General features: G+C 38.9%; 1 protein-coding gene across 2 annotated transcripts in view; it reads right to left on the reverse strand.

The window, feature by feature from the left end:
* Positions 1-1095: 1095 nt before the first annotated feature.
* The window catches only part of abcb7 (ATP-binding cassette, sub-family B (MDR/TAP), member 7), a 68006-nt gene continuing 53316 nt past the window's right edge, over positions 1096-15785 (reverse strand). For both annotated transcript variants that reach the window (XM_068047271.1, XM_068047270.1), the window contains 4 exons: positions 15144-15315; positions 10239-10342; positions 9860-9967; positions 1096-4309 (listed from right to left, as the gene is read on the reverse strand). In XM_068047271.1, coding sequence (XP_067903372.1) covers positions 4094-4309; positions 9860-9967; positions 10239-10342; positions 15144-15315 — 600 coding nt within the window. In that variant the 3' untranslated portion in view covers positions 1096-4093. The remainder of the gene's footprint in view (positions 4310-9859; positions 9968-10238; positions 10343-15143; positions 15316-15785) is intronic.

Raw genomic sequence — 15785 nt, forward strand, 5'->3', positions numbered from 1 at the left:
ACTAGGACCCATGCGGGTACCCATAGCGACATCTTTTACTTGAATGAAGTGCGTGGAGATGAAGGAGAAGTTGTTCAATGTGAGAACAAGTTCAGCCAGGCGGAGGAGGGTGGTGGAGGATGGGGACTGGTTGGGCCTCTGTTCCAGGAAGAGGCGGAGAGCCCTCAAACCATCCTGGTGGGGTATGGAGGTGTAGAGCGATTGGAAGTCCATAGTGAAGAGGAGGCAGTTGGGACCAGGAAACTGGAAATTGTCAAAATGACGTAGGGCATCAGAAAACCACATTCCTGCGGGTCCCGAGTCACAGATAGGCCAGACCAGATAAAGACAGCAGATTTCCTTCCCTAAAAAGGACATTAGTGACCCAGATAGGTTTTTACAACAATTCAGTAGTTTCATGGTGATCAGAATTGATAATAGCATTTCATTCCAGGCTTGTTTATTTAATTGAATTGAAACTCCCCAGCTGCTGTGGTGGGATTTAAACTCATGTCTCCAGATTACTAGTCCATTAACATAACCGCTATGCTACCATATCCATATTAAACAGGATCCATCTACCTTTGAGCCAAGAGAGAGATGGCTACAAAGAATTAAGAAAGGTTAAAAGTTATTGCATCTATTTTACAGTTTAGAATTAAACATTATAAGCAAGGTTTTTAAAAAATGGCCTGTTTTGGAGCCATTCCAACCAATGTAATGTTTTCTTCTTAAATTACTGCAATATACACCAAAAATCCAGTATAAATTGCAGTATAGTAAAGTACCAAATCACAAAGTGACTTATGGTTCGCTTCAAATACAGAAATATAAAATTTTTACTAATATACCCCTCCGTGAATTCTGTTTGTAAAGACTGTAAGTTTAATTAACGTGAATATTTTAACTGATTTGAGTTATCACTAAGTAAATTATATATTACTGCTGCTTCACTGACTTTTAAAAGTGAGGAATTTCTTCTTTGTACAATTTGACCTCCGTAAAGTTCAAAACATTTAATCTTAAACCAATGCAAATCTACTGGCAAACTCAGAAGTGCCCGTTAAAAGAGGAGACAGTTGTCAGGTGAGTACAAGACACAATAAACACCACAAATATTGACAAGATTTTATTTGGGCTGACCAATTCTATGAAGACATATTCCAATTTTACAGGTAAAATGGACTTTGAAAACTTAACTGGTTATTTATGAAACCATAAACAGCATTCAGGCTTTGACTGAGAATAGTGGGCAAATTTTTAAATGGCACACAAATAAAGAATGCTAAACATTTCACCACTTTCATCAAGAGATCATGGAACCCTAGCACACATCATGCAAATACTTCCTTCTTCTTCTGGTTCTATTTTCTAGTAGAATAGAAAGATTATAGAGTAGCATGCATTAGAAATAAATACATTTGTATTAAATAGTATTTATCCAATTACCACAGTATTCTGTCATTGGCTTTACATCATTCTTACAAGTAAGCACACCCTATAAACAAATATATTTCAAGATTTATACATCAGGCAAAGTTTGAATTGAAAGGATAAATGTAGTTTATGTACACCTATACCAGTTTTAAGGTAACCTGCTCACAACATCCACCATCATACGTAGTGAGAAATGCAAACATTTAACAGGCTACAGGATTGGTGAATAATTGTCCATAAGTGAGGGTCTCAAATAGCTCACAAATGAAAGTCATAAGCAAATTAGTTTTGCAAGTGGAACTAAACTATATATTTACATAAACCTCTAAGTTATTTGATTTCAAACCATTGAAACACTTATGCCATTAATTTAAATGTTTAAAATTTGTTTAGAAAAGATTAATGGACAGTAAATGTGACCTTGTAAGGGTGGAAATAAAAATATTACTCAAGAAAGTCTGCATAAGTGTTCTAAAATTAAAACGAGGAATTCAAAACACTACTGTTTTATATCAATTCTGGAGTAACCACAATAACAGGTTTTTCAATCTGCATGACTGTCATTTAAGAACTGCATGTTGCTAGCTGCACCTCGAGCACTGTACGTCAGTTTACAGGTTCGGTTACAAAACACAGCTTAAAAGTCAAGTAAATTTACATTCGACAGGTATTGGAGATGCGAATCTCAACATTTGTATGAGCACAGTTGATAAAAAAAATAATTGTAGATTACAAGGAAAAACAATGTACTTTCATTTGTCCTTGAATTTTATTCAGCTAAAAATGAAGACAGTTAGACACTCTAAGGTCTTACAGCTCCTACGAAAATAATCTTGTACACCAGTCTGCAGAACTTAATGAATATCCCCTCCAAACAGCAATCCCAATCTTTATCTTGCTCAGTTTTGGCTCAGTACAAGCACTCCTTAATTCAGAAGTACAATGCTCAGAGATGCAAATGCTTTAGTGCAATGCTCCAAGCAGTGATCTGGATAAAATAATACAGCAACATACTTCATCATACAAAAAGAACAGCAAAGGCACAAATCAAAAACATTTTATTGGGGGGGGGGGGGGGGGGGGGAGGAAAGCTGTATTGAGTCAATATTTGATCATGGTGCTGTGAAAGGAAACAAACAAAAAAAACCATGTGCACACCACAGCTTAATATTCCTATATGTCTGGGGACCATATGCCAGATTAACTGGGCCATTTAGTTTGCATCTATTACAGTAAGTTTAAAAACACAATGTGTCTCAATTACAGAAGAATAAAAAGATTGTACAATACCCTGCTGTAGAAATAGAAATATGGAAAACCTCGATAGTTGTTTCAGAACTGGTAGCTCGGTTTTAATTCTTACAGATAGAATGAGTTTTTAGTACATTCAAACTCCTCCAAAAGCAATTTAATTCAAGACTGCAAAATAAATCCACATTATATAAGACTACCTATAATCACAGAATACATGTTGCCTCTTCCTCATGAACATAATTTTGAAAGGTAGTTGGCAATTGCCTTATACAGAGGAGATTAGTGCCAAGGTGTGCTATGTTATTGAGTGCTAAACCTCCAGACTGCATTAAAGCTTCACCACAGGCCGAATTGCTGGTCTCTGACAGGGTTGCCTGGGGGAAAACTACCAAGACAAAAACCTTCGCTGGAAGGTACAGAAATAGGGGAAGGAAAAGAAGTATGACAGTAGTCTCATCCTCGACTGCATATCTTATCAGACAGTGCAGCCTTCACTCCCAATTAAAGGTGACACAGGGACTTAATGTGAGGGAGAACAGAAAGTAGAGCTGGATGACTGATTAATTCAGAAGTATGAATGTTCCATGAATAGGATGGCAAATACATCTAGGCAATACGGTTGAAGAAATAAGCAAAAGAAAAAAAACATATGCTTCTACAGCCTTTTTAATACAGATGATCTTTCATTAAACATTGGCATACTATCTGAAATTAACTAAAATTAGCAAGTCTCAGTTAAAACATTTGAGGTATTATTAAAAAAGGCTGTGAACAAAGTTCAAAACGTGCATTATTGGTAAATGTTGTTTGTGGAGGAGTGTGTATTCAGCTTTGCTTCATTCCCAAGCTAATTCCTCTGTGCATTCTGATATACCAAGCATTGTGCCAATTAGAAACTGCCACGATAGGTACTATGGCCTTGAGTCCAGATACCAACACTGTGTTTACTGAATTTATCCCTGTAAGGATTACTATAATCCTACTTCTCAGTCCACAACACAATCATCGAAAAAGCAAGCACTGGTTTAGTTTCTCATGACTATTCCTGTTACTTGGTCCATGCTAATACTGATACAGTATTGGTTAACCACTACATTGCAATAATTCACCTGTAAGTTATCTGCAATGCACATCTGCATTAAAGTTTATATTTAGAAAAATGCATGGACGCTATCTACAATGGAATCATTTACTTGATCCATTTTTAAATCAGTTTTTGATTTGCTGTTCTATGAAAGGCCTTTCATCAAATCAGGGTTATCATTCAAAAATATTTTTGACCATCGTTATAAAAATAAAATCCTTCCCTAAAAAGAGTAGTTTCATCAGCCTTGCTGTTCAAAATCATCTACTTGTACATCGGTGCCCAACGATGCTTCCAGTGCAAAGTGCCAGCATAATGTCCAGTATAAAATTAAAAGTTTTAACAAGAACAGTTTCCACAACCTTTTACGCTGTTTAGAATCTCTTCTGATAGTTTTCTCCTTTCCTCTTCCTTGGATGACACTTCTTTCTTTACTTTTTGACTGTAGGAATTTTTGTTGAATACTCTGCTATTTTGTGTCTGCCACAGATCATAATAAAGACTGTTGGAATTGTTCAGGAGAGTTTGATGGGTTCCACGTTCTGCTATCTTACCCTGCAGTAAATTACAAAGTCAGAAAAACACTATTATATTTGACTTTAGATAAAGAACTTCTAGTCAGATGTGACTAAAGATCCACTAGCATAAACCTGTATACATCTAGTTTGAAGTGAAACTCCTCCATTCGATATATATTTTTGTTTGAACAAAGCAATAAATGACTGGAATAAGTCTACAGTAAAATAGTATGACTATATACTTAGCAGATTTGAACTGCCAATTTCCTTGTTTGCAGTCGGTAGCTAATACTTAGGAATCTAGTCGAGGTTGTAGTAGAATGCCAGTAGACCATCATATGGAAGCTCCAGCCATCAGCAAGATCCACTTCAGATGAATACAGGAGATGGTGGACGGACAGGCCATCAAACTACTTGTGGTAGTGAGGTGTGATAACCTTTAATCAGGCTCATTTCTGTCCTATGAATTTTTTGCTAGGTCATCTTTTCCTTATCCAGATTTTTTTTTTTTAAAACCTAGTTTTTCCCATTGCAGTCTGTTCACAATCATATAAAATTTCTCCACATTTCCATAAAGATTGAACCATGATGAGGTTGCAAGTGGCACAAGTGAGCAAGACAAACATACAATCTAATGTTTTTCTCTTCTTTCTACCCACAACATAATGCAATATGCTTATTGTATGTAGACACAGCACCAAAGTTAATGAATATAGAATCATTGAATGGTAACAGCACAGGAAGCCATTTGGCCTGTTGTGTCTGTGCTCGCTCTCTGCAAGAGCAACTCAGCTAGTCCCACTCCCTTGCCTCTTCCCCATAGCCCTGCAAATGCTCTCTTCAGATAATTATCTAGTACCCTTTTGAAAGCCATGAGTGAATCTGCCTCCATCACACTCTCAGACAGTGCATTCCAGATCCTAACCACTTGCTGCATCAAAAAGATTTTCCTCTTTCTTTTGCCATTCACCTTAAATCAGTGTCCTCTGGTTTCATCCTTCTGCCAACGGAACAGTTTCTCACTATCTACTCTGTCCAGACCCCTCATGAGTTTGCACATCTCTAACAAATCTCCTCTCAACCTTCTCTCTCCAAAGAGAGTGGTCCCAGCTTCTCCAATCTATCCTCATAACTCAAGTCCCTCATTCCTGGAACCACTCTTGTAAATCTTTTCTCCACCTCTCTAATGCCTTCACATCCTTCCTAAAGCATGGTGCCCAGAATTGGACATGACTACAGTTGAGGCCAAACCAATGTTTTATAACGTTTGCCTTAACCACCTTGCTTTTGTACTCTATGCCTCTTTTTAAGAAGCCCAGCGTTCTGCAAGTCATATTAACCGCTTTCTTAACCCGCCCTGCTACCTTCAAAGATTTGTGCACATATACCCCGAGGTTCCTCTGCTCCTGCACCCCCTTCAGAACTGTATCCTTTATTTTATATTGCGTCTCCCCATTCTACCAAAATCATTTCACACTTCTTTGCATTAAATTGCATCTACAACATGTCTGCCCATTCCACCAGCCTGTCGATGTCCTCTTTAAGTCTATCTCTGTCTCCCTGCAATTCACAATACTTCCAGTTTCTGTGTCATCTGCAAATTCAGAAATTGTGCCCTGCATGCCCAAGTCTAGGTCATTGATCTAGATCAAGAAAAGCAGTGGTCCTAATAGTTATCCCTGGAGAACCCCACTGCATACCTTCCTCCAGTCTGAAAAACAACCATTCACTACTACTATCTATTTCCTGTCACTCAGCCAACTTTGTATCCGTGCTGCTACTGTAGCTTTTATTCCATGGGCTTCAACTTTGCTGAAATGCTTGTTATGTGGCACTTTATCAAACACCTTTTCAAAGTACATGTACACATCAACCCTCTCTGTTACATCAAAAAATTCAAGCAAGTTAGTTAAACACTGTTTGCCTTTAACAAATCTGTGCTGGCTTTCTTTAATTGATCTACATTAGTCCAAGTGACTGTTAATTTTGTCCCAAATTATCATTTCCAAAAGCTTTCCCACCACCAGTTTAAACTGGCCTGTAGTTGCTGGGCTTGTCCTTACACCCTTGTTCAAAGAAGGGTGTAATATATGCAATTCTCCAGTCGTCTGGCACCACCCTTGTATCTAAGGAGGACTGGAAGATTATGGCCAGTGCCTCCGCAATTTCGATCCTTACTTCCCTCAGTATTCTCAAAACCATCTGTTCTGGTTCTGGTGACTTTTCAACTTTAAATACAGCCAACCTTTCTAACACCTCCTCTATCAATTTTTAGCCCATCCAATGTCTCAACTACCTTCTCTTTCACTATGATTTAGGCAGCATCATGATCCTTGGTAAAGGCAGGTGCAAAATACTAATTTAGTACCTCAGCCATGCTCTCTGCCTTGTGTAATCTCCTTTTAGGTACTTAATCGGCTCCACTCCTCCTTTTACCACCTTTTTACTATTTATATGCCTGTAGAAGATGGTCACTGGACCAGTAGTTCACAGGCCCAGGCTAATGTCCTGCGGACATGGGTTCAAAACGCATCACCGCAGCTGGTGGAATTTAAATTCAATTAATTAACAAAAATCTGGACTTGAAAGCCAGTCTCAGTAATGGTGCCATGAAATTATCAATTGTCGTAAAAACCCATCTGGTTCACTAATGTCCTTTAAGGAAGGAAATCTGCTGTCCTTATGTGGTTGGGCCTACATGTGACTCCAGATCCACAGCAAAGTGGACTCTTAACTGCCCTCTGAAATGGCCTAGCAAGCCACTCTGTTCCAGGGCAATTAGGGATGGACAACAAATGCTGGCCTTGTCAGTGCGCCCACATCCCATGAAATAAAAAATATTTTGGATTCCCTTTTACCTAAGCTATCAGTCTCTTCTCCTACTTGCTCTTTGCTCCAAATGTCTTTTTTCACTTCCCCTCTAAACTTTCTGTATTCAGCCTGATTCTCACCTGTCCTACCAACCTGACATCTGTCAAGAGCACCCTTTTTCTGCTTCATCTCATTCTCTATCTCTTTCAAAATTCAGGGAGCTCTGGCTTTGTTTGTCCTACTTTTCCCCTTTGTGAGAATGTATCTCGACTGAACTTGAAACATCTCATTAAAAGCAGCCCATTGTTTCATTACAATCTTCGATTCCAATTTACCTGGGGCAGAGCCGTTCTCACCCCATTGAAATTGGCCCTCCTCTGATTGTTTTTACTCTGCATTGCTCCTTGTTCTTTTCCATGGCTAACCTTATGATACTATGATCACTGACTCCTAAATGCTCCCCTACTGATACTTGATGCATTTGTCCCACCTCATTCTCTAGGACTAGATCCAGGAATGCTTCCTTCCACATTGGACCGCTAACATACTGATCCAGAACACACCTCAGAAACTCTTGCCCCTCTGTCCTTTACACAATTTGTATTCCAGTTCATATTAGGATAATTGAAGCACCCGCCACCCCCCACGCCCCCGTATAACTACTCTATAATTGCTGCACTTCTCTAATTTCCTTGCAGATTTGTTCCTCTATATCTTTCCCACTAGTTGCTGACCTATATAATCCATGCAGTAGTGTAACAGTACCTCTATTGCTTCTTACCTCTAAATAGATCCTATCCTTGACTCCTCTCGGACATTCTCTCTTTCCAGCACTGTAATATTCTCCTTAATCAATACTTCCACCCCTCCTCCTTTCTTTCCTTCCTCATCTTTTCTGAACACCCTGCATCCAGGAATATTTAGTACCCAGTCCTGCCTTTTTCAGCCAGGTCTCCATTATTGCCATGACATCATATTCCCAGCTGGCTATCTGTGCTTGCAGCTTGCCAACCTTATCTATCACACTCGGTGCTTTCACATACATGCACGGTAAACCTAATTTAGACCTTATTGCATTCACTCTTACTCTGACTCCACCTAATACAAAAATAGAAGTATTACTTACTCGAGTGCTACTCTTTGTGCACCTTGTTTTTCCCCTCTAATGTCACCTGCTAGTTCCCATCCCCTTGCCAAGTTAGTTTAAATCCTCGCCAACAGCGCTAGCAAACCACCCTACATGGACACTGGTCCTGACTCTGTTCAGGTGCAACCCATATGCCCTGTACATGACTTATCTCCCCCAAAACTGGTCCCAATGTTCCAGGAATCCAAAGCCCTCCCCTCCTGCACCATCTCTCCAAACATGCAATGATCTGCTCTATCCTAGTTCTATACTCACTATCACGTAATACCAGGAGTAATCTGAAGATTACTACTTTTGAGGTCCTGCTTGGTAATTTCTTCCCTAGCTCCCTAAAATCTGCCTGCAGGACCTCATCCCTCTTTCTAATTATGCTGTTGGTACCGATAGAGACCACAACCTCTGGATGTTCACCCTCCTCCCTCAGAATGCTCTGCAGCTGCTCAGTGACACCCTTGACCCTGGCGTCAGAGAGCCAATCTGCATTCACATCTGCAGCCGCAGAAACTGCTGTCTGTTCCCTTAACTATAGAATCCCCTATCTCTATTGCTTTTCCAATTTTCCTCCTGCCCATGTGTACAGCTGAGCCAGCCATGGTGCCATGGTCTTGGCTCTGGTTGCACTCTGTAGAGGAACCATCACTCTCAGCAGTATTCAGAACTGAATACTGGTTGGAGAACGAGATGCACTCAGGGGACTCCTGTACTATCTGCCTGGTCCTCTTTGACTGCCTGGAGGCCACCCATTCCCTCTCTGCCTGCATAACCTTAAGCTGTGCAGTGATCACATCCAGAAACATGCTACCCATAAAACCTGCAGCCTGTGGATGTTGCCAGCAGCTGCTAAAGCTCCGAACCCTGGAGTTCGAGCTGCACCAGCTGGCGACACTTCCTACATATGTGGTTGTCCAGGACACGAGCAGCATTCTGGAGTTCACACCTGGAGGTCAGTATTCAGGTGTTCAGAATGTTTTCACATATGGAACATGTATAAAATACTATAGCATCCCATAATTGAAGAGTATAACATGTGAATGTAAATGCATTAGTTGGTGATATTCTGAAAATTATTTTGAAATGTGACTACTTCAACCAAAGATGTACACTGGCACAGCAAGTGCTATAGCTTCCAGATTCCTTATAAAATTGCAAAAAGGTATATTTTTCTACACTATTTTGTGAATACTGTACAGCAATGGAGTCCATATTGTGACCACCACAGGAAGCCACTTACAGTCCGCCTCCTTCGCAGCTAGACAGATCCCAGATTTACAGCCAGAGGTGGAATTTATAGTGAGAAAGAGTAAAGGAAGAAAGATTATCCAATTAAACAGATGTTAAAGGTTCTATTGAAACTACAGGATTAATAGTTTTGATGGACCTCTGTCATTCCTGTAGTTGTTTCCCCTCCCCGTCCTCTGGATAGTGCCAGGCTTCCACTCAACTGCTGGGAAGTCATTTTGAAATGAAGAGGTCAACACACTGGGAGCTGCAAGTACAGCTCCATCACTTTGTAGCATTAACTAGGACAGTCTTTGAGCAAAACACTGTTTGGCCCTCAAAGTATTTGTGAGCAACTCTGCTCTGGGGTAACCTAGTAACATAAAAATTCTAAAATGGCAGTTTTCCTACCTTGTCCAGAACTAGAATTTCATCTGCATCAACAACTGTAGTGAGCCTATGAGCAATAAACACAGATGTACGATGGTGCACCAAGTCTCTCATTGCCCTGAGAATATTCTGTAGAGAGCAGAATAGAAATTGATTCTCAATGTTGCAGAGACCGTTGGAACCCAAAAACTTAACTACAAAATCTATAAACCTGCAATAGGTTGAAGCATAAATTTATTTACAAATGAATCTAAGAATTGTCATTTACTTCCAAGATTTACAAAAAGATATGATTCCCATGTCGTGCAGTAGAAACGTGTTATAATTAGGTAGCAGCAAACACAAAAGAAGTGATTTTGTTTTGGAGTGTGATATTTGACCAGAAACATCAAGGGCATACCTCTTCTGTGATGGAATCCAAAGATGATGTAGCTTCATCATATAAAATAATCTGAGGGTTTTTCAGAATTGTCCTAGCAATTGCAACTCTCTGCTTTTCTCCGCCTGAAAGAAACATCAGTTTACATTCAAAACATCAGCTTACATTCACCTCAGGCTATGAATGACAAAAGGTCCATTTAAAATGGTTCACTTCTTCCACAAACATAATACACAAGGTTGAAGCAAGAAGAAAAAAAAGACTAAAAAGTCAAAAGACTATGAAATGTCATCATATTCCCTGTTGGTTTCATATAATGCCACATTTTAATGTGGTGAAGGTTAAACTACTTTACAAAATAATTTACCATTTCTATCAGTTACAATCAGTGTGGTTTTATTCTACATTTGGGGATCCTGTGACACTGCTCACTGAGGCTGGAGTAGGAAGGGAATTAGGAGGATGTAGTGTTTTACAAAAACAGCAATATAACTGACAAAATTGATATTTTGGCCTGGTAGGCATAATGATGTAAATAGCTAGGGTTTGAAATGGACAGTGTCAAATGATGGACCACCTGACAGAACTAGGCAGAGTTATTAAACACAAAACGCAAATAAGGATTTCTGATGAAAGGCTATTGACCGGAACATAGAAAGATAGGAGTAGGCCATTCAGCTCAGCGAGCCTGCTCCGCCATTCAATATGATCATGGCTGATCTTCCACTACAATGCCTTTATCCCACACTACCCCCCATAACCCCTTCTGTCATTTGTATTTAGAAATCTGTCAAACTCTGCTTTAAACATACTCAATGACAGCTTTCACAGCCCTCTGGGGTAGAGAATTCCAAAGATTCACAGCCCTAAAGAAATTTCTCCTCATCTCTATCCTAAGTGGCTTTCCTCATTATTTTGAAATTGTGTCCCCTGGTTCTAGACTTCCCAACCAGGGGGAACATCTTAGCTGCATCTACCCCGTCTATCCCTTTAAGTATTTTGTAGGTTTCAATGAGATCACCTCTCATTCTTTGAAACTCTGGAGAATACAGGCCCAATTTCCCCAATATCTCTCCATAGGACAGTCCTACCATTCCAGGAACAAGTCTGGTGGACCTTCGTTGCACTCCCTCTATGGCAATAATATCCTTCCTAAGGTAAGGGGACCAAAACTGCACAGAGTACTCCAGGTGCGGTCTAACCAAAGTTCTATACAATTGCAGCAAGGCTTCACTACTCCTGCATTCAAATCCTCTTGCAATAAAGGCTTACATACCATTAGCCTTCTTAATTGCTTGCTGCACCTGCTGTTAGCTTTCAGTGACTTATTGACAAGGACACCCAGGTCCCTTTGTACATCTACACTTTCTAATCTCTTAGCAATTAAGAAATACTCTGCACATCTATTCCTCCTACCAAAGTGGATAACCTCATATTTGTCTACATTATATTCCATCTGCCACATTCTTTAAGCCTGTCTCTCTCCACAGATACAGCCAGATCTGCTGAGTATTTGCAGCATTTTCTGTTTTTATTTCAGATTTCCAGCGTCTGCAATATTTTGCTTTTGAAATAATTCAGTGACTGGTGGCGAATCCAAGGAGAGACTGAGTGACTAAAACATTAACAAATGCAGAATTCAGCATACCAAAAACTATTTCCTATTATTTTTCAACCGTCAAGGTTGCCCTGTGGAAATGTGGAATGTTCAAATGTGGGACGTAATGAATTAGATGGGCATTTGGGGGGGTTAGATATTCTGGAGGAATTATCTCACCCAACAAAAAAAAAGTTCACTTCAAGACATATTCAGATTACTGAGGAACAAATGACTCAGCTGATTCACCTGAATAAACTGGTTTATTTAAAGAGATTAAGAAAAGCTAGAAGTTGCATTTTCTGTAATCTTTTGCATTTAACCAGAGAAAACTGACCAAATAAATTAACCCCTTCTGGACTGCTTCCAGTTCATTTATAAAGTGTGTTGTTCAGTAAATTACTTATGCGTTTGCTGCTATGAATCATTTTGATTTGAAAACAAAAGCCTACTGAGTGCTCTAGCATTGTGAATATTTATCACCTTGCAAGTTGATAAGAGATCTACTGAGGACCCAATCAGTACTCCAGCAAGCAGAGTACCATTATTGCAATTAATTGTTTTTAACAAATTGTTATTGCTAGGACAGTGTAACAGAGAGTAAAGGACATAGGTTCCAGTTTTTAAGAGACACATTTTACTTACACAAGGAAATGCTGATGGAAAAAGATAATTTTCCCCCCAATTGTGTTTATTTCTGTCCAGCATCATTGTTCACACAAGTCTCCCTTAATTTTCACTCTGCTGTAAATCTTTATATGTATCTGTATGGTTCTTATATTAATATGGATTTAGTTTCATGTCTGATCATGATTAAAGCTTAAGCTACGCAGCAAGATAGCAGCCAACATGCAGTGGGTCTGAGATGGGTATCAGGGTTTACTTATTTAAATAACAAAATTGAAATCCAGCATCCTGAGCCCAGGAAATATCAGCAAGCAGGTTCAAGTAAAACCACAAACTCTGGAAATGGACTTGAGCTTCAAATTATTAGATATGAATAAAGGAAAGTTGTAGTCTGTTTAAGGTAAAGTAGTGATTTGTTTTATGAATATTTAAGCAAGTTAGAATTTTTTGGTTAATGAACACTTTTGCAAATGCAGCACTCTGATGTGCAACAGACACATCCTCTAACAATTTAAAATGCAGTGCTTTCCCACGCCATCAGGTACAATAGATCCAACAGACAATTGTGTAAGTAGATATGTAAAAAGACAATATGGTTATAATAGTCTTATGATTTAAAAAAGAAAATGATCATGCATCATGCCACATTTGGCTGTGTGATGCTATGTGTAGAACTGTACTTTCCCTGCTTTCTTTTAATTAAACGTTCATTCAAAAATTGCACTAAAGGTAGTTCTTTGGCCTAATCAGAATCAAGTGGAAAAGATTTCAAATAAAAAAAGGATGGAGTCAGCATAATGTATTCACATATTCAGCTTATTTAAAAATATTACTAGTGCTAATCATTTAAACAAAGTATATTGCTAAAGTCTATTGTACTGCATTGTACATTGCTGCAGTGAACAATCTATTTAACGGAAGTTAATAGAGAAACGTGGTTACTCCTCCTCTTCCACATTAGTTTGTGCGGCCACTATTCCCATTATTTTCCTGTCCCTTCAGTGTCTCCGTTCTGAAGACAGGATTGTTTGGATCCAGAAACGTCTCCAACCCGAGTCACACGTTTTGGATGACTGAAGTGCTTTTGCAGGGCTGAATAAGATTCCATGGCACAACATACAAACAACTAAAATTTATTGCTGGTGACAGGATTATTTGTACATGTTTGAACAAGAAAGCTTATGCAGCACTTCAAGATCTTCTGCGTGAAGAAACCAACTGTCTGCTTTCACAGATTAGAAACACACGCATCTCAATGGACTAAATTTCTCAACCACCTGATGTTCCTGAGGCAAAATGTGGGAATTGCCTGCACAGGCTTTTCAGGAGCAGGGGTATTCAAGTAATGACAAACTATATCCTAAGACTAGATTAAACCCCCAAAATCTGTTTTTCCTTTTACAATGGCTGCTGGTCAGTGGAAGCTGTTTCCAGTTACAACAGCGGACACCAATATGTTATAAATAAACAATGCACAAAGATACCTACAATAAAAGATTAATAAGTGTAGCTGCTACAAGTTTAGCAAATACTGAAATTATTTTATATAAAATTAATGCATAAAATCTTAAATTCTGAAATTGGAAAACCACCAAGATAGAATTGTCTCCTCTTCTGTAGCACAAACACATTTCAAGTTTCTATCAGACAAACATTTGCTGATTTTGATGGATTGAATAAGTTAACCAACATTGCCGATAGTAAAGTTTTTTTTGGAACGTTAAGCTTAAAAATCTGCATTTTGCTAGTTACTTGCACTGGGGTTGGGAAGGGTAGAAATGTTTTAAAAAGTGACAGAAGTAGGAAGGGGGGGAAAAAAATGAAAAATAGGCTTCCTCCAGTTATCAAATGATGACAGCTTCCCAAACGTATATTTGATCAGTAAATTTAATTCTTTACCTGTCAAGCTTTTTCAAATTTATGAACATCAAGCCTAAAAAACCCTTTGTATGAGCATTTCCCATCTGACAGATCTGCTCAAAAATGAAGAGCTCTTTTGGATGCAGTTAGACACATATTTAAATCCTATGATCAGCCAGCAATACAACAGTTTGTCTAAACTAACATATTATGCAAAGCTATTTCTGCTTCATAGATGCAAAAGTGACAGCTTAACTCTGAGGTGAGGTCTATAGAGCGCAGTGGTCCAAGACTTGGGAGCTGTCCTCAAGTGTGCATCCAAAGTGGATTAAAAAATTGCTCAGGGTTCAGTTGCACTATGCACTACTGATCAGAAAATGGCAACTTCACAGTGTTTCTCACAGCTGGCTGTTACCAATCTATACTGCACACTGCCATGACTGCAAACACATTCAATTCAACACAATGACAGAAAAATTCAACATGACTTAACTCTTAGTATCCAATCTTACTGTGGACCCACTGTTTTTCCTACCTCACCTGTTTATTCTTTTCTAGATATTCATCACCACTTACAAGGATAGCGAAGTCCAATGGAAGCTGGAATAACATGGCTCCCAATAATTAGTCAGTCAATGTAGTAATATTCCCACGTACATATGACAGATAATTAAGATATCTCACTAGTAGGGAGCCCCACCTGCTGGCCTGACTGAAGACAAGAGTTTAGAAAGCATATTCAGCAAGACATCAACCCACTGTTACAAATATTAACCCAGCATTTTAAGTGGAGTTTAAGACGATACACTCCAGTTACAATCTGCAGTATTCCATGAACTCACCTGAAAGCTTTAGTCCACGTTCACCAACCTGAGTGTTATAACCATTTGGCATTCTGAGAATGGAGTCGTGAAGGCCAGCAAGCCTAGCGACATTGTATACATCTTCTAATGTTGCATTAATATTCCCATATTGAAGGTTATAAAAGATGGTGTTGTGGAAGAGGACTGCATCCTAGAAGTCAAGGGAAAAAAGCAACTTTAAACGTACAAAACTACTGAATGATAGTTAAATACATTTATATCACAAGCATAACCATAACAAAGTAAAACACTTCCCCCCACCTCATATCCAAATTAATCTTGAGTGCTTTACCATTGTTTAAGAAGTATTCCTTGCCTGATTGTCAAGAATACATTTTAGAAATCATGCACACAGAGTTCACTTCTTCTTGGAACAGAAATGGATGTTTGACAAAATCATTTAAACTTTCTACTCATTCACTGCTAAAGTGAATATTTGATATAGATTCCACTGCACTTTTCAGGGATGGTGTCAGTCAGATGCACAAGGGAAATTCAGGCAGTAACAAGCAGATGTGTTAAATGTAAAATAAACAAGTAAACAATCTTTTAAAATACTATTTTGACTCCCTGTAAGCATTAGGCCACAAGACACAGGAGATTTGATGGAGGTGTTCAAAA

This window comes from Heterodontus francisci, chromosome 15 (genome assembly GCF_036365525.1).
Source record: "Heterodontus francisci isolate sHetFra1 chromosome 15, sHetFra1.hap1, whole genome shotgun sequence".
Taxonomy (NCBI): Eukaryota; Metazoa; Chordata; class Chondrichthyes; order Heterodontiformes; family Heterodontidae; genus Heterodontus; species Heterodontus francisci.